The following is a 26,393-nucleotide window of genomic DNA, read 5'->3' on the forward strand; positions in this document are numbered from 1 at the left end:
AGGCAGCTTTAATTTTATCATTAGATATCATTCGTAAATTCAATAACCATTTGTAAATTGTAGCTATTAATCCTTTTTGGAGTGGTTTAACCTGGAAGAAGGTATCTATTATATTAGATGGATAAGCGGAGGGATAACTTGGAAGCAAAGTATGTATAAAAAAAAAATTCCTAATTTGTAAATATCTAAAAAAAAGTGTACATTGGATAAATCAAATTTATCTGCTAGCTGAGTAAAAGACATGAAAAAATCCCCTATAAAGAAATCCGAAAAAGTTATTATTCCTTTGGTTTTCCAAATTTAAAAAGCCTATCTAAAATTGATGGTTTAAAAAAATAATTATGATATATATTACTAGAAAGGACAAAATTATTTAATTCAAAAAATCTGCGAAACTGAAACCAAATTCTTACTGTATGTTTAATAATAGGATTAAGGTCTTGTCTACCAATCTTAGAGAGCAGAAAAGGAAGAGGAGCTCCCAGTAAAGAGGCCAAGGAGTACCTCTTCACCGAGTTTTTCTCCAAATCCACCCATAAAGGACAGTCATATATGTCTGAATAATGTATCCAACAGGTAATATATGGAATATTAATTGCCCAGTATTACAGACTAAGATTTGGCAAAGCCATACCACCGTCCTTTTTAAAATTTCTGCAATAAAGGTTTACTCAATCTAGGATTTTTGTTGTTCCAAATATAGGATAAAATTTTAGAGTCTATTCTATCAAAAAACCGTTTAGGAACAAATGAAGAATTGAAATATATATAAGAATTTCGATAGAACTATCATTTTAATAGCATTAATTTGACCAATTAATGATAGTGTCATAGGAGACCATTTAGAAAGTATTTGTTGGGTATAATCAACTAATGGGAGAAAATTATATATATCTTTAAAATTCTTAGTAACTTTAATACTAAGATAAGTAAATTGATTTTTAGGAATACTAAAAGGTAATTGCTCATACTGATCCAAATGATTATTAATGAGAAATAGCTCACTTTTGTATAAATTTAACTTGTATCCAGAAAAACTACTAAATTCGGAGAATATGAATAACATAGAAGGAATAGATTTCTTAGGATCTGAAATGTAGACTAACAAGTCATCTGCATACAACGAAACCTTATGCATTTTATCCCCTCTGTTAATACCCTGAATACTATTGGAATTCTGAAGAGCAATAGCCAGAGGTTCCAGAGCCAAGTTAAATAACAAAGGACTAGGAGGACAGCCCTGCTGGGTACCTCTGTATAGTCTAAAATAGGGAGATTTTTGATTGTTAGTTATAACTGCAGCCATAGGAGTTTGATAGATCAACCTCATCCAGGAAGTAAAAGCTGGACCAAAATTAAATCTTTCTAAAATTTCAAATAAATAAAACCACTCCACCCTATCAAAGGCTTTCTCTGCGGCAAGGGAAACGACACATTCAGGTTCTTTGGATGGAGAGGAATAAATAATGTTCAATAGAATCTGAATATTAGAAGTGTGAATATCTATTCTTAATAAATCCAGTTTGATCGTTAGAGATAACCTTAGATAAAATATTCTCAATCCTATTAGCCAAAATTTTAAAAAGAATTTTAAAATCCACATTTAGTAAAGAAATTGGTCTGTAAGAGGCACATTCAGATAAATCTTTATCTTTTTTAGGAATTAGTGAATTTAATGCCTCATAAAAAGTTTTTGGGAGAGTCCCAGAGGATATAGAAGCAGTGAAAACTTGACATAAATAAGGTGTAAGTATCTCAGTAAAAGTCTTAAAAATTTCCGCCATTTAGTTTAGGGGTTTTTCTTTTTTTTCTTTATAAAATATCTTTTTCATGGTCAGTTACTTGAGATTGGGAGGCTAAACTATATTTGTTACTTGGAATCTGTGCTTGTTCATGTTAACTATTAGTATTGTAATCCCGATCTCTATGTGTCATTATTATTATTGTTATGTTTGATTTTGAAACTTAATAAAAAGATTGAAAAAGAAAGAGAAAATTCCACTGTGTATCCATCTGGTCCCGGAGCCTTACCTGATTGAAGAGAGGATATAGCCCTTGTTATTTCCTCTTGTTTAATAGGCACATCTAATGCATTCATATCTTGAGTAGAAATTTTAGGTATATTCAGCTTTTGCAAAAATCTATTCATAGAAGTAGTATTGTCTGAAAAGTCAGATTTATAAAGGTTAGAATAGAAATCCAGAAATACGTTATTAATTTCTGACCATCTGACATTTCAATTCTATCAGCTCTTCGTGTTTTCAAAATCTGTCTTCTAGCCATATCTGCTTTTAATTGACCAGCCCACAATTTGCTTGACTTATCCCCATGTATGTAAAATTGACTTTTAGATTTGAGAAGTTGCTGCTCAATGGGAAAGGTCAAAAGCAAATCATGCTGTGTTTGAAGTTCCACCCTTTCCTTATAAAGATCTTCATTAGGTGTTACTGAATAAACTTTATCTTTCTTTAATCCTGTTAGTAATCACTAAAAGTTCCGCTTTGGTTTTCCGTCTTAAAACTACTGAATATGAAATTGTCTGTCCCCTGAGAAAAGATTGCATCATATCCCAAATAACCAAATTTGACATTCCCTCAGTTGTATTTAATTCAAAATATAAAGAAATTTGTTCTTTAATAAAACTTACAAAAGCTAAGTTCTGCAATAATGTAGTATTAAGTCTCCACTGAGAAGATTTTAAATGTTATCAGGAAATCTAAATGTTAATTTCATGGGTGCGTGGTCCAATAACGTGATGACATCATACGTGCAATTGGCAACAAAGGGCACCAACTGTGTATCCAGCAAAAAAATAATCAATTCTTGAGTATTTATGATATACATGCGAAAAGAAACAAAAATCCCTATCTTTAGGATGTATAAATTTCCAGATATCAACCAAACTGTATTCCAATAAAAAAGAGTAATACAAGTCGCAGCCTTATTAGGAAGCAACGGATTGGTTGATGACCTATCAATCGAAGGATTTAAACAGCAATTGAAGTCACCGCCCATAATCAACTTGTGTTCATTTAAATTTGGCAGCGCAGAAAATAGTTTCTTTAAAAATTCAGGGCTATCTATATTAGGTGCATAAACACACACTAGAGCCACCTTTTGATGACATAACAGACCAGTAACAATTAAATATCTTCCAATTGAATCAGTAAAAGTATTAAAATGTATGAAAGCGATTTTAGATTTAATAAAAATAGATACCCATCCAATTTTAGTTACTGATAAAGAGTGAAATTGATAACCTCTCCAAAATCTCTTGCGTTATCTTCTTGCCTGCCCATAGCCTCCCTCTGGTGCTCTCCCCCGCCCCCCCCTTTCGTTCTTCTATGGCCTTCTGGCCTCTCCTATTGGATTTCCCCCTTCTCCAGCCCTGTATCTCTTTCACCAATCAACTTCCCAGTTCTACTTCACCCCTCCCCCTCCAGTTTCACCTATCATCTTGTTTCTCCCTCCCCTCCCCCCACCTTTTAACTCTACTCCTCAACTTTTTTTCTCCAATCCTGCAGAAGGGTCTCAACCCAAAACATCAACTCTGTTCCATAGGTATTGCCTGGCCTGCTGAGTTCCTCCAACAATAAGTGTGCGTTGCCTGGATTTCCAGCATTTGCAGATTTTTTTTTCTTGTTTTTCATGTTCCAAAAAAAAATGTGGTTCAGTTTCAGACTTTTGCTTGGGAGGGATTTTTTTTTTGTTATATCAACAATCAGTGAGAGTTTGGAGTTAATAAAGGAACTTTATCAAGGAGGGAGAGAGAAAATAGGGAATTATAGACCAGTTAGCCATCAGTGGTGGGGAAGATGCTGGAGTCAATTATAAAGGATGAAATAGCGGCACATTTGGATAGCAGTAACAGGATCGGTCCGAGTCAGCATGGATTTACGAAGGGGAAATCATGCTTGACTAATTTTCTGGAATTTTTTTGAGGATGTAACTATGAAAATGGACAAGGGAGAGCCAGTGGATGTAGTGTACCTTTCTTCTTCTTACTTTTTAATTTATGTTATTTTTGTATTTTTTTTCTCATGGTAACACGTGGAAGCTGCACCCTCTCTAACATGCTGGTAGAGAGAGTTTTATTCAGGTTTTCTGTAGAGCTGGAAATGGTTACATCCCGGCACGCGGGACAGAAGCAAAGTCGCATTGTGTATTCCACGGACCAGCAAATCCCAGGTGGCTTAGCTAACAGAGCAGTGGACACCCCTGCTGAAATCCGGAGGAAAACACACAGAGGGGGATCACAAAGCTGAGGAAAGAGGACCGGGTCGAGACAACAGAGACTTTTGGAGAAGAGGAGTTTGGTGGTAATACCATTCCGGCTGACCGGAAGTGCTTCGAGAGCGGTAAGCGTAAAGGAGTTTCGTGCTTACTGATCTGGTTAACAACGGATGGTGCAATCCAAGGTATACTACGATCGAGGAACGTGTTTGCAGACTGGATATTGAACTTTTTACTGTTGGACTTCGGCCACATTCCACCGTGATACAACACTGGCGGCACGGGAGGTCGTTCCTGCCTGTGGCCATCAAACGTGCAGCTCCTCCATGGAGGGTCAGACACCCTGAGCCAATAGACTGGTCCTGGACTTATTTTCCATCTGGCATAGTTTGCATTTTGTTGTTTGATTGTTGGGGTTTTTTGTATTGCTATATTTACGCTCTATTCTTGGTTGGTGCGGCTGTAACGAAACCAAATTTCCCTCGGGATTAATAAAGTATATCTATCTATCTTTCAGAAAGCCTTTGATAAGGTCCCACGTAGGAGATTAGTGGGCAAAATTAGAGCACATGGTATTGGGGGTAGGGTATTGACTTGGATAGAAAATTGGTTGGCAGACAGGAAATAAAGTAGGGATTAACGGGTCCTTTTCAGAATGGCAGGCGGTGATTAGTGGGGTACTGCAAGGCTCAGTGCTGGGACCTCAGCTATTTACAATATACATTAATGATTTAGATGAAGGGATTAAAAGTAACATTAGCGCATTTGCAGATGACACAAAGCTGGGTGGCAGTGTGAAATGTGCGGAGGATGATGAGATAATGCAGGATGACTTGGACAGGTTGGGAGAGTGGGCAGATGCATGGCAGATGCAGTTTAATGTGGATAAATGTGAGGTTATCCACTTTGGTGGCAAGAACAAGAAGGCAGATTACTATTTGAATGGTGTCAATTTAGGAAAAGGGGAAGTACAACGAGATCTTGGTGTCCTTGTTCGTCAGTCACTGAAAGTAAGCATGCAGGTACAGTAGGCAGTGAAGAAAGCTAATGGCATGCTGGCCTTCATAACAAGGGGAGTTGAGTATAGGAGCAAAGAGGTCCTTCTGCAGTTGTACAGGGCCCTGGTGAGACCACACCTGGAGTATTGTGTACAGTTTTGGTCTCCAAATTTGAGGAAGGACACTCTTGCTATTGAGCGAGTGCAGCGGAGGTTCACGACGTTAATTCCCGGGATGGCGGGACTGTCATATGTTGAAAGATTGGAGCGACTGGGCTTGTATACACTGGAATTTAGAAGGATGAGAGGGGATCTGATTGAAACATATAAGATTATTAAGGGATTGGACACGCTAGAGGCAGGAAACATGTTCCCGATGTTGGGGAAGTCCAGAACCAGAGGCCACAGTTTGAGAATAAGGGGTAGGCCATTTAGAATGGAGTTGAGGAAAAACTTTTTCACCCAGAGAGTTGTGGATCTGTGGAATGCTCTGCCTCAGAAGGCAGTGGAGGCCAATTCTCTGGATGCTTTCAATAAAGAGTTAGATAGAGCTCTTAATGATAGCGGAGTCAAGGGATATGGGGAGAAGTCAGGAACGGGGTACTGATTGTGGATGATCAGCCATGATCACAGTGAATGGTGGTGCTGGCTCAAAGGGCCAAATGGCCTACTCCTGCACCTATTGTCTATTGTCTGTAACTATGGCCTATCAATGCCAGTTCAGACTTTCTAGGCTTCTCCCTTGGAAAGCTAAGGACTACACACAAATTTAATTCACAAGGTTGTTATATTGTCATTCTTCAGTAAACAAGTGTCAAAGAAGCAAATTGATTCGTCAGTCAATTTGGATTAGCAACAGCATCTCCTCCACAATCTCTCTCAGCACAGGTGTACCACAAGGCTGTGTGCTTGTCCCTCTGCTTTACTTGTTTTATGCTTATGAATGTAAGGCTAAGCACTACCCCGATACCATATTTAAGTTTGCCAATGACACCACTGTTGTTGACTGGTGGTGACAAATCAGCATACAGGAGAGAGATTGAAAATCTGGCTGAGTGGTGCCACAGCAACAACCTGTGTCACTCGATGTCAGCAAGACTATAGGAGCTAATTACTGAGGAAACTAGAGGTCTCATCGGATGATCGGAGGTGGAGAGGGTCAGCAACTTTAAATTCCTTGGTGTTATCACTTGACTGGATCTGTCCTGAATCCAGCATGTAAGTGCCATCACAAAGATAGCGTGGTAGTGCCTCTAATTTCTTCAAAGTTTGCGCAGATGGCGCACATCATCTAAAACTTTGACAAACTTATAGATGTGTAGTGGAGAGTATATTGACTGGTTGCATCATGGCCTACTGGGAAACATCAATGCCCTTGTATGGAAAAGCTGACAAAAAATAGTGAATATGGCTCAGTCCATCAAGGATAAAGCCCTCTCCACCCTTGAGCACATCGACATGGAATACAGTGACAGGAAACTAGTATCCACCGTCAAGGATTCTTGCTATCTGGACCACTCTCTCTTTGCTGCTGCCATCAGAAAGAAGGTACAGGAGCCTCAGGACTTGCACCACTAGGTTCAGGAACAGTTATTACCCATCAGCCATCAGGCTCTTGGACCAGTGGGGACAAATTCACTCACCCCAACACTGAACTGGACTCACTTTCAAGGAGACTTCATCTCATGTTCTTGATATTTATTTATTATTTTACATTTTTTCTCTTTCTTTTTGTATTTGCACAGTTGTTTGTTTTTTTGCACCTTGTTTGTCTGTCCTGTTGGGTGTGGCCTTTCATTGATTCTATTGTTTCTTGCATTTACTGTGAATGCCTGCAAGAAATGAATCTCAGGGTTGTATATGGTGACATATATGTACTTTGATAATAAATTTACTTTGAACTTTGAAATTATTGTTGCTCAAGATCCAATGCAATATAAAAACACAATTAGTATAAACACAACAAATATGAAAGCAATCGTATAAAACACAATGTGCAAGTAAATGTGAAAAAACATAGCCTGAATGTTTGTGCTTGTAGTCATGCTGGGTGATGTGTATGTAGTGGTGGTGGGTGGGTTAGTTAGTGGAGGTGTTGGTCAGACTGATGGTTTGTGGAAGCAACTGTTTTTGAGTCTGGTAGTCCTGGCATGGATATTGTATAGCCATGTTCCTCATGGGTGTGGGACAAGCAGTCCATAGGTAAGGGGTTAGGGGTGGGATCTTTCACATTTTGATGTTTACAAATAAGTTGGAAATATTTGACTTCATACTGTTCAGACATTGTTTAATTAGTTTCCCTTTTTGTTTCCTGTTTTTTAGCTTGATTATCCGGGGTGATAAGGATGAACATGCTGTATTGTGTAGTGAAGATAAAACCTATGACTTAAAGGTGGCTGATACGTCGAACATGCTGCTCATCATCCCCGACTGCAAAACGCCCGATCAGCTTCCACCCAACACAAGTGCACAACAGTTGACGCACTGTCAGGTGAAACTTTTACATACACAAAAAAGCTTTATTAAGGAAGAATAAACTTTGCATACATATTGTGAAGCAGATATTTATTTTAAAGTATCAGTATGTGTAGGTACTGCCAGAACAACTTTAAAAAAAAAATGCATTTCCTTGTTCTTCAGAGATGGTGGATGGCAGCGTAAGTAGCTTAATGCAAGTGACGGGATGCTGGGTCTTTTTAGAGAACGTGTATGCTTTTCCACGTGGGCACGTGGCCATGTGGCCAAGTGGTTAAGGTATGGGACTAGCGACCTGAAGGTCATGAGTTCAAGCCCAGCCGAGGGAACGTGTTGTGTCCTTGAGCAAGGCACTTAATCACACATTGCTCTGTGATGACACCAGTGCCAAACTGTATGGGTCCTAATGCCCTTCCCTTGGACAACACTGGTGTTGTGGAGAGGGGAGACTTGCAGCGTGGGCAACTGCTGGTCTTCCATACAACCTTGCCCAGGACTTCCCAGGCGCAGATCCATGGTCCCGCAAGACTAATGGATGCCTTTACTTCATGCTTTTCCAAGTTTTGGTTTTTGCAGTTTATTTCTGGTTTCAATGGTTCAATTTATTATCAGAGAATGTATACAGTATACAACATGAAATCCTTACTCTTTGCAGATATCCATGAAACAGAAGAGAGGAAAAAAAAATCCAAAAGAAGTTGAATGACAGAAAAGCATTAGAACCCAAAGCCCGCCCTCCCTTCCCCCTCCCACATAGAAGTAGCAACAAAAGCATCAACCCTCCCCCTCCCCTCCCCCTCGCACCAGCAGAAGTCTTCAGCCCCGCTGCCACCCATCGTGCGAGCAATAGCAAACCCCCAGAGACCAGGATCTAGAGTTCATCAAAAACTATTGTCCATCCCAACACTAGCATCTTGTGTGTGTTTATACTCTGAGGGGGAGAGAGAGCAAGAGGGGAGGCCAACGACTCACTGTTTTGATGTTACAATCCACAGCATTGTTTTTGCACTTCCTTTTCATTTCACGGGAGCTGGAAGAAGACAGGAGGGAAGGTGGCTGAGGATGCTGTCCCTGTTGCACAAGGTGCTTTGTGCAGATGAATGGCTTCAAGGAGGAAGGACCAATACTCCTGTGGGGGTGGGGGAGGGACACCGTTTATTTGAGGTGGATTTTGAGTGACGTTGGGAAATTGGTGTGTGCTTTCATGTATGCCATAGGTCCAGTGCTTGAGTTAAAGACAACTTCAAGATGAGCTAATATGTGCGTATTTGGACTGGGTTAACTAATAGGCCCTTTTTACTTTTTTCCTTTTCTTTTTCCTATAAACTAAATAAATAATACTGAGAACATAAGTTGTAGAGTAGAGGAGAGGGTGGCCAATGACATCATTAGGCAGCTGCCAGTCAAATGGATTGGCTTGTGGGATGGGTTTCAGGACCTTTTTGTCACAACATACATCCTTTCAAGTGAATGCTTACTTTATCACGGTTCTCATTCAACCTTTATAGGAAGAAAAAGCTTTGAGATGTCAAGGTGTGTGGAAGATCAGAGGTATTTTGTTTGAAAGACTCATAAAATATTAAAAGTACATCTTAAGCAGTTAAATATTAAAAAGTGTGTGGACCAAGACCAAAAAACCTGTGGAACATCAGCACAGCAAAGATGCATACATCAGGATGCTTTTTATTGACTACAGCATAAGGAGGTTCTGATGCCAAGGTCATAGAAACAGGTCATTCGGCCCATCTAGTCCAAGCTGAAAAACATTTAAAATGCCTACTCTCAATGACCTGTACATGGACCACAGCCCTCCATGCCTCTACTATCAAGCTCACATGGACCACTTGTGGTGGCAGCTTGTTCCACACTCTCACAACCCTCTGACTGAAGAAGTTTCCCCTCATGTACCCCTTAAACTTCTTACCTTTCACCCTTAAGCTGTGATCTCTGGTTGTAGTCCCACCCAACATCAGTGGGGGAAAAAGCTTGCTTGCATTTACCCTTTCTGTACCCCTCATCAGTTGTATAAAAGGTATTGAAGCTTATTGATTAGTTTTGAGGGGATGATAGCTTCAATGCTGAGCTGTAGTCGATAACGAGCATCCTGTTGTATGTATCTTCACTGTCCAGATGTTTCAGAGTTGACTGAAGAGTCAATGAAATAGCAGCTGCTGTTGACCTGTTGTGGCAGTAGGCAAACGGGAGTAGATCCAAGTTGCTTCTAAGGTAGGAGTTGACGTATTTCATCACCAGTCTCAAAGGAGTTCATCACAGTGGATGTAAATGCTACTGGATGATAGTCATTGAGGCAGGTTACCACTTGATTCTTAGACACTGGTATAATTAAAGCCTGCTTGAAGCAGGTAGATACCTCAGATTGCTGAAATGAGAGGTTAAAGATGGTGAACACTCTAGCCAGTTGATCAGCACAGGGTCTTTAGTGCTTGGCCAAGTACCTCATCTAGGCCGGATGCTTTCTGTGGGTTCTCATGTGGGCCTCAGAGACTGAAATCACAAGGTCTGTGGGAGTTTGTGATGGTTCCTTCATGTTTTGACAGTCAAAGCCAGCATAAAAGGCATGAGTTCCTATGGAGTGAAGCTTTGTTGTCACCTATATTGCTTGGTTTCACTTTGTAGGCAGTGGTGGCATGCAACCCCTACAAAAGCTGTTGAACATCCTTCAGTGATTGAAGTTTAGTCTGGAATTGCCACTTCACACCTAGGATGGCTTTCTGGAGATCGTATCTGGACCTCTTGTATTTTACTTGGTCCTCGGACCTGAAATCCACTGATCTGGCCTTCCAGGGCTTCTAGTTGTGCAAGACTCTGAATGATTTTGTGGGGACTGTTTTTATAAAGTCTGTGACAACCATGGTGTATTTGTTCAGATCCTCTGAGTTCTTGAGCACAGGCCAGTCCACCCATAGTTGCCCCTCTGTCTCCTGTGTCCGCCTCTTTGTTGTCCTTATTTCTGGAGCCTTGGTTCTTAGCCTCTACCTGTATAGGGTTAGGAGGAGGACAGCCAAGTGATCAGATTTACCGAAATGTGGTCTAGGCATGGAACAGTAGGCATTCCTGATTGTAGTATAGCAATGTTCGACTGCGTTGGGACCCCTGGTGCTGCATGATAATTGGACCGAGATTTCTTCAAACAAGCCTGATTGAAGTAATTGACAATAATTTGAAAGGTATTTGAGTAGTCTGTTTCTTGTTTGCTGATGGCCTTTGGCAGTATGTAAACTGTGGTCAGGATCATGGAGGAGAATTCTCTTGTTAAGTAGAATGAATGGCACTAATCATTAGATGTTCCAGGTCAGGTGGACAAGAGTGCAACAAGATCGCTGTGTCCAAGCATCACGAAGAGTTTATCATGAAACACGTTTGATAGCAGTCATCACTCATAGAGGGTCGACCACACCTGAGATTGAAGGCTGGAAGAAAGAATGTAACAGTTAAGTGCCGTCGTTTTTACCAACCGCAGGAGTTCTCCAGGATCATTTTGGTAGCAGTATACATTCCACTTCAGGCCAATGTCAGTCATGCTTTAGATGATCTGAGCAATGGGATCAACATGCATGAAACAGCACATCCTAACGCCTCCACCATTGTTTTGGGAGATATTAACCAGGCCAGTTTGAAAAAATCACTAAGCAACTACCATCAACAGATCACTTGTAGTGCCAGAGAAATCAACACACTGGACCATTGTTACACTGCCATCAAGAATGCTTACCGTGCTATTCCACACCCTCACTTCGGGACATCTGATCACCTGGCTGTATTTCTGTTTCCTGAGTATAGGCAGAGACTGAAGACTGCTGCACCAGTGGGGAGGACCAAGAAGGTTGGACAAGGGAAACACAGGAGTGCTTACAGGACTGCTTTGAATCGGTAGACTGGACTGTATTCAGGGATTCATCTTTGAATCTGGATGAGTATGCTGCAGTTGTTACTGACATCATTAAAACCTGTGTGGATGAGTGTGTGCCCACAAAGACTTGCTGTACATTCCCAAACCAAAAGCTGTGGATAAACCAGGAGGTACATCTTCTGTTGAAGGCTAGGTCTGTGGCATTCAAGTCTGGTGACCCAGGCCTGTACCAGAAAATCAGGTGTGATTTGTGGAGGGCTAGTTCAAGGGCAAAGAGACAATTTTGAATGAGGTTGGAGATGACATCGGATGTACGACAACTCTGGCAGGGTTTGCAAGACATTACTTCCTACAAAGTGAAACCCAATAGCATGAATGGCAGTGATGGCACTACCAGATGAGCTGAAGACCACCTATGCCCGCTTTGAAAGGGGGAACACAATTACAGCTGTGAAGATCTCTGCTGCACCTAATGAACCTGTGATCTCTGTCTCAGAGGCTGATGTTAGGCTTTCTTTAAAGAGAGTGAACCCTCACAAGGAGGTATGTCCTGATTAGAGTATCTGGTAAGGCTCTGAAAACCTGTGCCAGTCAACTGGCGGGTGTATTTGAGGACACTTTCTACCTCTCATTGCTATGGGTGGATCTTCTACTTGCTTCAAAAAGGCAACAATTATACCAGTACCTGAGCTACCTTAATGATTATCACCCGGTGGCACTCACATCTACAGTGATGAAATGCTTTGAGAGGTTGGTCATGACTGAACTCCTGCCTCAGCAAGGACCTGGACCCATTGCAATTTGCCTATCGCCACAATAGGTCAACGGCAGAGGCAATCTCAATGGCTCTTCACACAGCTTTAGACCACCTGGACAGTACAAACACCTATGTCAGGATGCAGTTCATTGACTATAGCTCAGCATTTAATACCATCATTCCCACAATCCTGATTGAAAAGTTGCAGAACCTGGGCCTCTGTACTTTCCTCTGCAATTGGATCCTCAACTTCCTAACCGGAATACCACAATCTGTGCTGCCATCTCACTGACGATCAACATTGGTGCACCTCAGGGGTGTGTGCTTAGTCCACTGCTCTACTGTCTATATCAGGGGTCCCCAACCTTTTTTGCACTTCGGACTGGTTTAATATTGAGAATATTCTTGCGGACCAGCCGACTGGCGGGGGGGGGGGGGGAGTGGGATGGGGGAGGTGTTCAAGTAGAATTAAACTCACCTCAACATTGCCAACTTTCTCACTCCCAAATAAGGGACAAAAGTAGCAGTCAAATACTGGACACTTGTGTTTACCCCGAGAAAGACTACCATGGCCATGAAGTCTTGCGCGGGCACCTGTGTGTGCATGCGTGACATGCGCATATGTTTTTTTAAATATAATTTTTATTGAGTTTTCAAAGCAATACATGAGAAAATAATATCTACCCTCCCCCCTCCCCTTAACCCTCCCCCCCCCCGATATATACTCCTACCTAAAGAGAAAAGAAAAAAAGAACCGCCTGAGTATTGGAAGGTTTGCACATGCTCCATGGGATTAAAAATAAATTTTATATATATTTGTTACTTTCCCCAAGGAACCAAGATCTTCATCATCGGAGCTGTAAATAAGGGCTCCAAATATTCAAAAATGTTTCATATTTATCTCTTAAAATCTAAAACATTACTTAGCTTCTCAACTCTCATAGTTCCCTGGGGAATCTCTTTGAACTTCATCATGTTGCTCTGTGTTTCCCTCCCAATCATACAGGCAAAAAAAGAAAAAAAAGATAGATAAGATACCAAAAAAGAAAAAACAAAATACCCCCCCCACTAATGTTGTGAATGAAAAGATACACAACACTAACCCCCTCCATTGTGCGGGCCGTGGCTATTGCCACGCTTGCACACATGAATAATGTAGCGATTGGACAGTGTTTCTTCCAGCTCCCCCCGCAACAAAAAATTGTATATATATAAAAAAAAATTAATGTCAATATTCCCAGCTAATATTCCTCAAATTTTAACCTTTCTTCCCCTCCTTCATATAATTAATAATATATTTATATATTCATCCACCTAAAAATCCAACAGGCCTAATCCTTGATCCAGTCTTCATCTCCAATCCATCTTGGTCCCCGGGTTTGTTCTTGTATCTAGTGAATATTCAAAGAATCGCGTACAAACTCCTCCGCTTTCCGGTAATCGTCAAAAAATCTTTTTTCTCCACCAGGCAAAAAAATCTTAAAGGTTGCAAGATAACGCAATATAAATTGATAACCGTGATCCCATAGGGCTTTTTTCACTGGATTAAATTTCTTCCTTTTCTTCAAAAGTTCATAACTTATGTCAAGGTAAAAAAAAAAAATTTTCTTCCTTTCTATCATCAGTGGCCCTTTTCTCTTCTTGGCAGCTCGGGCAGCCGCTTGTAGAATCCTTTCTTTGTCTTGAAATCTTAAGAATTTTATTAAAATTGATCGTGGATATTGGTCATCTTGTGGTTTTGGTCTTAGAGCTCTATGTACCCGCTCAATTTCAATTGATCGGTCTTCCTCTTTCATTCGCAAGGTTTTCGGGATCCATCTTTGAAAAAATTCTATTGGATTATCTCCCTCTATACCTTCTTTAAGACCAACAATTTTAATATTGTTACGTCTGCTAAAATTTTCCAACACGTCCACTTTATCCAAGAGTCGATTTCTTTCCATATTCCAGACAATCACATCATTTTCTGTTTTTTCCAGTCTATTGTTAATATGCTCCATTGTTCTTTCCATCTTCTGAAGTTTCTTATCCATTTTATCCTGGCTTTTCATAGCACATCTTCACGTCTCTAAGCTCTGTTCTTAATTTTCTTAGTTCAGCTGTTAATTGCAATAAAGCCTCTCTTATGTCTCCATCGTCTCCTTTACTTCCAGTCTCTTCCAGTTCTTCCTCTTCTTCTTCATCTGTATTCTCTGCGGTATCCAATTCTGACTCTGAGTCACTTTCAGTTGCGGTGGCCGTCGGTTCTTGTAGTTTAAGTTGTGTCGATTTGCGCATGCGTACTTCTTTGTGCATGCGCAATTCCGGCATCTTCTTCCGAGAGACCGCTACCGCCGCCATTGCTCCCTGTTTACTACGCCAGAGATAAAATACATCTCCTCCGAAGGAGATCCAACCTGAATCCGAGGCTCCATCGCTGCAGTAGGTCCTTTTTACTTCCCATCTTGCGGTGACTTCACAACAACAGACTTCTTCTGTTGCGGTTTACGAGGCATATCGTAGAGTAGTCTCACGAAGTTTTTAAGTAGTTTTCGGAAAGTATTTATTAACTTTACTTTGTTTAAACGATACTTTGCTGATTTTTTACGGGAGAGCTGGATTTACACGTCTCCATCCCACGTAATCACGTGACGCCCCCCCCGACATGCGCATATGTGATGTGCGCATGTGTGTACGTGCCGATTTTTTTTTTCCCCCCCACAAATCAATTTTGGCTTAATCTTCCCGACTATACTGTACATACATTATTTCTACTTTATATAGGCTGTGTATTTATCATATCATTCCTGCTTTTACTATATGTTAGTGTTATTTTAGGTTTTATGTCTTATTTGGTATGATTTGGTAGGTTACTTTTTGGGTCTGGGAACACTCAAAAATTTTTCCCATATTAATAAGTGGTAATTGCTTCTTCGCTTTATGCCATTTGGACACAAAAGGTTTCACAGGAACGCTGTACCTTAGTGGGGGAAATACGGGACAAGGGTGGTCCCGTATGCGACAAACCAATTTAGCCCAATATCCGGGATGTTGCGGCTAATACGGGACAGTTGGCAACCCTATGTTCAAGTTCAACAGTGCGTGACGGGGAATGAGGAAAGGTGCAGCTGATTCATATCGTTTCCTCGCAGCCTGGTAGCACATGCTTTGCGGCCCGGTACCGGTCCGTGGCCCGGTGGTTGGGGACTGCTGCTGTTTATACCCATGACTGTGTGGCTTGGCGTAGCTCAAATACCATCTATAAATTTGCTGATGATACAACTATTGTTGGTAAAATCTCAGATGGTGACGAGAGGGCGTAGAGGAGCGAGATATGCCAACTAGTGGAGTGGTGTCGCAGCAGCAACCTGGCACTCAATGCCAGTAAGACGAAAGAGCTGTTGTGGACTTCAGGAAGGGTATGGGGTGCGGGTGGGGGGGGGTGCTACTGCACAGGACCGAAAGAAGCTGCAGAGGGTTGTAAATTTAGTTGGCTTCAATTTGGGTACTAGCCTGCCAAGTACCCAGGACATCTTCAAAGAGCGGTGTCTCAGAAAGGCAGTGTCCATTATTAAGGACCTCCTGCACCCAGGGCATGCCCTTTTCTCACTGTTCCAATCAGGTAGGAGGTACAGAAGCCTGAAAGGACACACTCCGCGATTCAGGAACAGCTTCTTCCCCTCTGGATTCCTAAATGGATCGTCCATCGTTGACGTCGATGAGGACCTCGACACCATAATGATGGTGTCGAGACTAGCGCGTGATTTGGATTTAAGTGAGGGAGAGTTGTGCAGCGTCAGCCTCACTCTCTCTTCCCAATTCCCATCTGGATCCAGTGGCAAGACAGAGTCTAGACGGCTGGAGATGGGACTAGGGATCCCGCTACATTACCCACCCTTTTTTTATGGTTCTGTTAGTACAACTATGTCAGGCTGTTGCTTAACTAGTCTGTGAGACAGCTCTCCCAGCTTTGGCACAAGTCCCTAGATGTTAGTAAGGAGGACTTTGCCCCGGGGTCGACGGGGCTGGTTTTGCCACTGTCATCCGGGTTCATTCCTTATTATTTTCTTTTTATTGGTTAGATACAACTGAATGGCTTGCTGGGCCATTTCAGAGGGCATTTAAGACTCAACCACATTGCTGTGGGTCTGGAGTCACAAATAGGCCAGACCAGGTAAGGGTGGCAGGATTCCTGTCCTGAAGGATATCAGTGAACTATCCTGGGCCCAACATATCAATGCAGTTACAAAGAAGGCACAATAGCGGCTACATTTCATTTGGAGTTTGAGGAGATTTGAGGAGATGCCTGAAAACGTGCGAAAAGCTCGACAGGAATTGGACAATATTTGAGAACAAAACGAAGTTAACTTCAGATCACAAGTGGTTGTGCAGGTGCTGGAAATCTACAAAATGCTGGTGAAACTCAGCAGCAAAGGCAGCATCCATTAGAAAGGAATAAAATCCCAGCACTTTCAGAGAGGAGAGTGGACCATGGGATAAAAGGAAGGAGGAGGGACACATGAGGAGAAGAGAAGGGGTAAGAGGGGAGCCAGAATGGCTTTCCCCATTTTCAGATTGATAACTTGGGGTGTGTGTGAGAGAGAGAGAATCCATACCCCTTCCATCCATGTACTGTCCAAAGTTGAAACTGAACCTGCATTCACCACTTCCACTGGAAGCTCATTACTCATGCTCACCACTTTCTTGGGCATATTCCACTTTCTTGGGTGCATTCCTTAATACCCAGTTCTCTCAATTTATAAAAGCTTGTGTTAGCAAATAAAGTCTGAATTATTTCTATTTGTGTTCATGGGAATTTGAATATAAAGAAATGGTGTAGGTTTTTTAAAAAAAGAAGTTCATGCACAACCTTATGCAAGCAAGCAACATGAGATTCTGCAGATGTTGGAAATGTTGAGAAACACACACGCAATGCTGGAGGGGCACAGGAGGTCAGGCAGCATCTATGGAGAGGAATAAACAGTCAAAGTTTTGGGCTGAGGCCCTTCAGGAATGAAAAGGAAGGGGGCAGAAGACAGACTACGGAAGGGGGTGAATTCTGGCTTCAGACCCCTTTCTTTCCAGTTACGATAAAGGATCTCGGTCTGAAATGTTACTGCTTATTTCCCTCCACGATGCTGCCTGACCCGCTGAATTCTTTCAGCGTTTTGTGTATGTTGCTTATACAAGCAAAGCCAGTAATTTTTTGCTATTCCTAGACTGCCTTGACAAAGTGGTGTCTTCCTGAGCGGCTGACACCTAAAAGGCTGCCACATTGCTGTGGATGTATGTTGGTAAAGGCTGCGGGCTTTCTGTCTTGTAGGACAGTTCTAAATGAATTGGTTTTATACAGTAGTTTAAATGAGTAATGTGTTTAATTAATTGAACTGAGTTTAATCTTCCATCTAGAGCTTTGAACTCTTAATGGATTAATTAACTGAGATTACATATATTAATAATTCAAAGATAGCCAACCCCTTTCTTTAAGAAAGAAATTCAAATGCTATACAGTGCTTTTAATTTTCTGTGTTGTAATTGATACAGATTTTTGGTTTTGCTAAAAGCTACTGGGAGTTGAAGAGATCACGGCCCAAACTGAGGAAATTGAAGAAACTACTAATGGAAAACCCGTACAATGGACCATCTGGTGAGAACGAAAGAAATTTGGAATATCCAAAGGTATTATGTTCAAAGTTTTAAGTTAAGTTTATTATCAAAATACATACAGTGCCTATTACAAAGTATTCACCCCACCTTGGAAGTTTTCATGTTTTATTGTTTTACAACGTTGAATCGCAGTGGATTTAATTTGGCTTTTTTGACTCTGATCAACAGAAAAAGACTCCTTCATGTCAAAGTGAAAAAAGATTCCTAAAAGGTGATCTAAATTAATTACAAATATTTGCTTTCTGCAAGGATTGTTCACTATGTGACTCCCTTGTCCATTTCTTACATCCTTCACTTGCATGAGTAAAAATCTTTACATTATGTCTCTGTCTAAACGTGCAATGTGCAATCATAGTAATTTATAATACATAGAACAGTCAATGTAACATAGAAATGTACTCAAATCAGCATGAGTTAATCAGTCTGATGGCCTGGTTGAAGAAACTGTCCCGGAACCTGTTGGTCCTGGCTTTTATGCTGCGGTACCATATCCCGATGGTAGCAGCTGGAACAGTTTGTGGTTGGGGGTGACTTGGGCCCCCAATGATCCTTTGGGCCCTTTTCTCACACCTGTCTTTGTAAATGTCCTGAATCATGGGACGTTCATAACTACAGATGCGCTGGGCTGTCCACACCACTCCCTGCAGAATCCTGTGATTAAGGAGGTACCAGGCAGTGATGCAGCCAGTCAGGATGCTCTCAATTGTGCCCCTGTAGAAAGTTGTTGGAATCTGGGGGCCTATACCAAACTTCTTCAACTGTCTAAGGTGAAAGAGGCACTGTTGTGCCTTTTTCACCACATAGCTGGTGTGTACAGACCACGTGAGGTCCTCGATGATGTGGAGGAACTTAAAGCTGTTTACCTCTTGACCCCAGATCCATTGATGTCAATAGGGGTTAGCTCATCTCCATTCCACCTGTAACCAGCTCCTTTGTTTTTGCGACATTGAGGGAGAGGTTGTTTTCTTGACACCACTGTGTCAGAGAGATGACTTCATCCCTGTAAGCCACATCGTTATTGTTTGAGATAAGGCCAATCAATGTACTGTTGTTGGCAAATTTAATTAGCAGATTGGAGCTATGGGTGGCGACACAGTCATGGGTATACAGGGTGTAAAAGAGGGGACTCAGTACACAGCCCTGAGGGGCTCCTGTGTTGAGAGTCAGAGGGATGGAGGTGAAGGAGTCCACTCTTACCACCTGCCATCTGATAGGAAGTCTAGGATCCAGATGCACAAGGCATGGTCAAGGCTGAGGTCTCTGAGCTTCTTGTCGAGCCTGGATGGAATTATGGTGTTGAATACTGAATTGTAGTCCAAGAACAGCATTCTCAGATAAGCATCCTTCTTCTCCAGATGTGTAAGGCTGTTATGTAGAGCAATGGCTATTGTGTCGTCTTGTCGGTTGGTTGTGTCAGTTGGCGAATTGTAGGGGGTCCAGTTTGGGTGGTAGCAAGCTGCAGATGTAGTCCTTGACCAGCCTCTCAAAGCATTTGCTTATGATTGAGGTGAGTGTGACAGGACGCCAGTCGTTCAGGCATGTTACCTTGGTCTTGTTTGGTGCATGGACAATGGTGGATAATTTAAAGCAGGAGGGCACTCTACACGGGGAGAGGGAGAGATTAAAAACGTCAGTAAACACACCTGCCAGTTGTGCTGCGCACATCCTTACAACCCCACTGATCTCCCTCCTGGCACTTATTCTTGCAAGCAGAACAAGTGCCGCACCTGCCTCTACATCTCCTCCTTCACTACCATTCAGGGCCCTAAACAGTCCATACAGGTGAGGCGACGCTTCACCTGTGAGTCTGTTGGGGTCATATACTGTGTCCGGTGCTCCCGGTGTGGCCTCTAGTATGTCGGTGAGACCCAACATAATTTGGGAGACTGCTTAGCCGAGCACCTACACTCCGTCTTCCAGAAGAGGCGGGATCTCCCAGTGGCCACCCATTTTAATTCCACTTCCCATTCCCATTCCGGTATGTCAATCCATGACCACCTCCACTGTCATGATGAGGCCACACTCAGGTTGGAGATACAACACCTTAAATTCTGTCTGGGTAGCCTCCACTGAAACAAACATTGACTTTTCGAACTTCTGGTAATGCCCCCGCTCCCCCTCTTGTGCTCCACCCCCCTTTTCTTCCATGGCCTTATGTCTCTTTCACTAATCAACTTGCCAGCTCTTTACTTTATCCTTCCCTCTTCAGGTTTCAACTATCACCTTGTGTTCTCCCCCTCTCTCCCCCTCTCTCCCCCTCTCTCCCCCTCTCTCCCCTTCTCTCCCCTTCTCTCCCCCTCTCTCCCCCTCTCTCCCCCTCTCTCCCCCTCTCTCCCCCTCTCTCCCCCTCTCTCCCCCTCTCTCCCCCTCTCTCCCCCTCTCTCCCCCTCTCTCCCCCTCTCTCCCCCTCTCTCCCCCTCTCTCCCCCCTCCCCCCACCTTTTCAAATCTATTCCTCAGATTTTTTCCTCCAGACCTGCCGAAGGATCTCTGCCTGAAACATCGACTGTACTCTTCCATGAATGCTGCCTGACCTGCTGAGTTCCTCCAGCATTTCGTGTGTGTTATTTGATAAAACACAAAATAATTGATTGCATTAGTATTCACACGTTTCAGGCCAGTATTTAGTAGATGTACCTTTGGCAGTTATTATAGCCTTGTCTCTGTGTCGATAGGTCTCTATCAGCTTTGCACATCTGGGCATTGCAATTTTCCTCCATTCTTCTTTACAACACTGCTCAAGCTCTGGCAGTTTGCGTGGGAATTGTGAGTGAACAGCCCATTTCAAGTCACAAATTCTCAATTGGATTCAGGTCTGGACTCTGACTTGACCACTCCAGCTCATTAATGATGTTGTTTTTAAGCCATTCCTGTGTAGTTTTGGCTTTATGCTTGGGGTCATTGTCCTGCTGGAAAACAAATCTTCTCCCAAATCACAGTTCTCTTGTAGACTGCATCAGGTTTTCCTCCCAATTTCCCTGTATTTTGCTGCATTCATTTTACCCTGTACCCTCACAAGCCTTCCAGAGTCTGCTGCAGTGAAGTATCACCACAACATGATGTAGGCATCACCATTCTTCACGGTAGGGATGGTGTGTGTTTGATGTTATGTGGTGTTTGACTTATGCCAAACATTGTGTTTATCTGATGGCCAAGAATCTCAATTTTCAAGAATCAGACCATAGAACCTTCTTCCAGCTGACGTCAGGGTCTTCCACATGCTTTCAGGGAAACTCTTAGCCAAGATTTCATCTGAAAATTTCAACAGCGGCTTTCTCTTTGCCACTCTCCAATAAAGCTGCAATTGGTGAAGCACCAGTTGTTTGTGCAGTCTCTTCCATCTCAGCCACTGAAGCTCGTAACTCCTCCAGAGCTGTCATTGGTCTCTTGGTGGCCTCCCTCACTAGTCTCCTCTTTGCACGGCCAGTCAGTTTTTGAGGATGGCCTGTTCCGGGCAGTTTTATAGCTCTGTCATATTCTTTCCATTTCTTGACGATTGAATTAAATGTACTCTAAGGGATACTCGGTGTCTTTGAAATTTTCGTCTCCTGACTTGTGCTTTTCAATAACCTTTTCACGGAGTTCTTTTGTCTTCATGGTATAGGATACTGACTCATCAGCAGTTGAACCTTCCAGGTATGGGTGTAGTTTTACTACCATCAATTGAAACACTTTGACTGCACACAGGTCTCCACAAACAGATCTCTATCTAATTATGTGACTTCTAAAACTAATTACCTGCACCAGTGATGATTTGATGTGTCATATTAAAGGGGGTGAATACTTACGCAATCAATTATTTTGTGTTTTATATTTGTAGTTAATTTAGATCACTTTGTAGAGATCTGTTTTCACTTTGACACAAAAAAGTTTTTCTATTATAAAAAACAAATTAAATCCATGTGATTCAATGTTGTAAAACAATAAAACATGATAACTTCCTGGGGGTGGGGGGAGGGAGGGTGAATATATTTTATAGACACTGTATATGTCACGATATACAACCGTGAGATTCATTTTCTTATGGGCATCCTCAATATAACCCTAATAAAATCAATGAAAGACCCATCCAATTGGGTGGACAGCCAGTGTGCAAAAGACAACGAATTGTGCAAATACGAAAGGAAAAAAAACATAAGATGAAGAGTCCTTGTAAGTGAGTCCATTGATTGTGGATAGCTGTTAAGTATATTAATTCTTTAAAATATGTAATATATTTGACATCTGAATTTCTGAAGTGTATCCGGTTCATGTCTCTGTTGTTGAGGTCAGACGTAGTGGCTCTCAACAGCTTGGTTTGAGATTGGCTCTCTGTATATCCGGCTTCTCCAGGTCCAGGCGGATGAGGCTAGGAGAGGGGCAAAACCGCTGAGCCATTGATTCTCCTTAAGTCAAATGTGCAAAGGCCACACAACATGAACTTTCATCGACCTAGGGAATTTAATAATTTTTTTCTGTTTTGTTATAAAATTAGAATTCTAAGAAGTGCAATTATACTGGAAGGTCTCAAACCTTATTTCCAGCTACTTCCCACCCTCAGTGTTTTTTCTCTAAGATCAAAGCCATTGTTATTTTAGCCATGCAGACGTAATCAGCTCTATCATTGTAACTTTGCACAGCCACTGACTAGAACATGGAACACAGCAGCACAGTACACAATTTAACCTGGTCTAAACTTTCCTTCCTATATAGTTCATTTTTAAAAAATCATCCATGTGTCTGTCAATGAGTCTGTTCAATGTTCCTAACGTATCTGCCTCTACCATCAGCCTGGTAGCATGTTCCACCCATCCACCATGCTCTGTGTTTTTAAAAAAAACCTACCTCTGACATCCCCCCTATACTTTACTCCCATCAAAAAATCCTGCCCCCTGCCGTTGCCAATTAACTGGACTCTGAAAACTCACACTGGCCCCTGTCACCACACAGTTATGAATTCCAAGCAGAGAAATGCATTTTTATACAGAACTGACTAGTAGTTACGGATATTGACCATTTGGTAAACTGGGTATGTCTGAATTTTGTTACTTGCAAGATCAACCGCTGTTCACAATAGAGGTGTTATAAGTCAATCTGCAAGCTGACAATCGATGACCCTTTGAAGTTAGTAAAGCAAAAGTTCGTAAAGCAAAAGTTGGTGTGTGTGTTTGAATCCTGTCGTTACATTCTTATCATGTCTCCAGTAAGTGTAATCTGCTGTGCAAAGGGTAGTTATGCCTTTCTTGCCTGGGCTGGCTGCACTCTGGAGCAACACACAAATAGTGGAGGGACTTACCAGGTCAGGCAGCATCTATGGAAATGAATAAAAAACCGATGTTTTTGGCCAAGACTCTTCACCAGGTCTGGATCCACAAAGCAATCTCCCCTTGGATCCCATTCCTCCTTACTTTCTTAAGCCTTGCATGGGGTACCTTGTCAAATGCCATGCTGAAATCCATATACACTACATCTACGGCTCTACCTTCATCAATGTGTTTAGTCACATCCTCAAAAAAATTCAATCAGGCTCGTAAGGCATGACCTGCCTTTGACGAAGCCCTGCTGACTATTCCTAATCATATTATCCTTCTCCAAATGTTCATAAGTCCTGCCTCTCAGGATCTTCTCCATCAACTTACCAACCACCGAAGTAAGACTCACTAGTCTATAATTTCCTGGCCTATCTCTACTCCCTTTCTTGAATAAGGTACAACATCTGCAACCCTCCAATCCTCTGGAACCTCTCCCGTCCCCATTGATGATGCAAAGATCATTGCCAGAGGTTCAGCAATTTCCTCCCTCGCCTCTCTTAATATTTATATATTCAAGCATTTCAGTCTGCTGTAAGTCATCCCTACAATCGCCAAGATCCTTTTCCGTAATGAATACTGAAGCAAAGTACTCATTGAGTACCTCTGCTACCTCCTCCGGTTCCATTCACACTTTTCCATTGTCACATTTGATTGGTCCTGTTCTCTCACATCTTATCCTCTTGCTTTTCACATACTTGTAGAATGCCTTGGGGTTTTCCTTAATCCTGTCCGCCAAGGCCTTCTCATGGCTCCTTCTGGCTCTCCTAATTTCATTTCTGAGCTCCTTCCTGCTAGTCTTATCTTCTAGATCTCTATCATTACCTAGTTTTTTTGAACCTTTCGCAAACTTTTCTTCTTGACTAGATTTCCAACAGGCTTTGTACACCACGGTTCCTGTACCCTACCGTCCTTTCCCTGTCTCATTGGAACGTACCTATGCATAACTCCATGCAAATATCCCCTGAACATTTGCCACATATCTTCCGTACATTTTCCTGAGAACATCTGTTCCCAACTTATGCTTCCAAGTTTCTGCCTGATAGCCTCATATTTCCCCTTACTCCAATTAAATGCTTTCCTAACTTGTCTGTTCCTATCCCTCTCCAATGCTATGGTAAAGGAGATAGAATTGTGATCACTATCTACAAAATGCTCTCCCACTGAGAGATCTGACACATGACCAGATTCATTTCCCAATTCCAGATCAAGTACAGCCTTTTCTCTTGTAGGCTTATCTACATATTGTGTATAGAAACCTTTCTGAACACAGCTAACAAATTCCACCCCATCTAAACCCCTTGATCCAGGGAGATGCCAATCAATATTTGGGAAATTAAAATCTCCCACCACAACAACCCTGTCATTATTACACCTTTCCAGAATCTGTCTTCCTATCTACTCCTCGATGTCTCTGTTACTATTGGGTGGTCTAAAGAGTTATTGACCCTTTCCTGTTCCTAACTTCCACCCATAGAGACTCCATAGACAATCCCTCCATGACTTCCTCCTTTTCTGCAGCCGTGATACTATCTCTGATCAACAGTGCCACTCTCCCACCTCTTTTGCCTCCCACCCTGTCCTTTCTGAAACCTCTAAAGCCTGGCAGTCGAAATAACTATTTCTGCCCCTGAGCCTTCCAAGTCTCTGTGATGGCCACCACATCATGGCTCCAAGTACTGATCCACACTTCAAGCTCATCCACTTTGTTCATAATACTCCTTGCATTAAAATAGACACATCTCAAACCATCGGTCTGAGCGTGTCCCTTCTCTATCACCTGCTTATCCTCTCTCTCGCACTGTCTCCAAGGTTTCTCTATTTGTAAGCCAACTGCCTTTTCCTCTGTCTCTTCATTTCAGTTCCCACCCCTCAGCAATTCTAGTTTAAACTCTCCCCGATAGCCTTAGCAAACCTCCTTGCCAGGTTATTGGTCCCCCTGGGATTCAAGTGCAACCCATCCTTTTTGTACAGATCACACCTGCCCCAAAAGAGGTCCAAATGATCCAGAAATCTGAATCCCTGCCCCCTGCTCCAATCCTTCAGCCATGCATTTATCCTCCACCTCATTCTATTACTATACTCACTGTCACGTGGCACAGGCAGTAATCTTGAGATTACTACCTTTGAGGTCCTGCTTTTCAACTTCCTTCCTAACTCCCTGTAGTCTGTTTTCAGGACCTCCTCCCTTTTCCTACCTATGTTGTTGATACCAATATGTATCATGACCTCCGGCTGTTCTCCTTCCCACTTCAGGATGTCGTGGACGCGATCAGAAACATCCCGGACCCTGGCACCTGGGAGGCAAACTACCATCCGTGTTTCTTTCCTGCATCCACAGAATCGCCTTTCTGACCCCCTAATTATAGAGTCCCCAATCACTGCTGCCATCCTCTTCCTTTCCCTACCCTGCTGAGCCATAGGGTCAGACCCTGTGCCAGAGGTGCAGCCACTGTTGCTTCCCCCAGGTAGGTCGCTCCCCCCAACAGTACTCAAGCAGAACTATTGATTGTTAAGGGGGACAGTCACTGGGGTGCTCTCTAGCCTCTGACTCTTGTCCTTCCCTCTCCTGACTGTTACCCATTTATCTGTCTCCCGAGTCCCTGGTGTGACTACTTGCCTATAGCTCCTCTCTATCACCTCCTCACTTTCCCTGACCAGACAAAGGTCATCAATCTCCAGTTCCCTAACGTGGTCCTTAAGGAGCTGCAGCTCGACGCATACAGATCTGGCCGTCTGGGAGGCTGGGAGTCTCCAGGACTTCCTACATCTGACACCAAGCACAGAACACCGGCCTCACACACATACTCCCTGTTTGTATTCTACACAGGGAACGTACCTCACCTCGACCAGTTAACGCCTAAGCTCCATTCAGCCAAAGCCTTCCTACTCTGTCTCCCTCTACAGTCACATACAGCACAAGGTACATGTAGCACATATAAGATAGCAAGCAAGTTATAAGTTATCAGTAAATAATAGTCTCACAAAAAAATAGTCCAAGTCCCCAAGTCCATGAATGGTGCAGCAGTGTGCAGTCGTACACAATACAGCTTGTCCTCTGCCAAGCAAACTCTGGGGGGCAGCTCTGACTCCAGCTTGGATGCTGCACCACAGTGCCCTCAGCATT

General features: G+C 42.5%; 1 protein-coding gene across 1 annotated transcript in view; it reads left to right on the plus strand.

The window, feature by feature from the left end:
* dscc1 (DNA replication and sister chromatid cohesion 1) overlaps positions 1–26,393 on the plus strand; it is a 93,254-nt gene that overhangs the window by 23,129 nt on the left and 43,732 nt on the right. The window contains exons 3-4 of the mRNA XM_063042435.1: positions 7,553–7,721; positions 17,857–17,991. Of these exons, the coding sequence (XP_062898505.1) occupies positions 7,553–7,721; positions 17,857–17,991 (304 nt within the window). The remainder of the gene's footprint in view (positions 1–7,552; positions 7,722–17,856; positions 17,992–26,393) is intronic.

The sequence above is a fragment of the Mobula hypostoma genome, chromosome 1 (assembly GCF_963921235.1).
Source record: "Mobula hypostoma chromosome 1, sMobHyp1.1, whole genome shotgun sequence".
NCBI lineage: Eukaryota > Metazoa > Chordata > Chondrichthyes > Myliobatiformes > Myliobatidae > Mobula > Mobula hypostoma.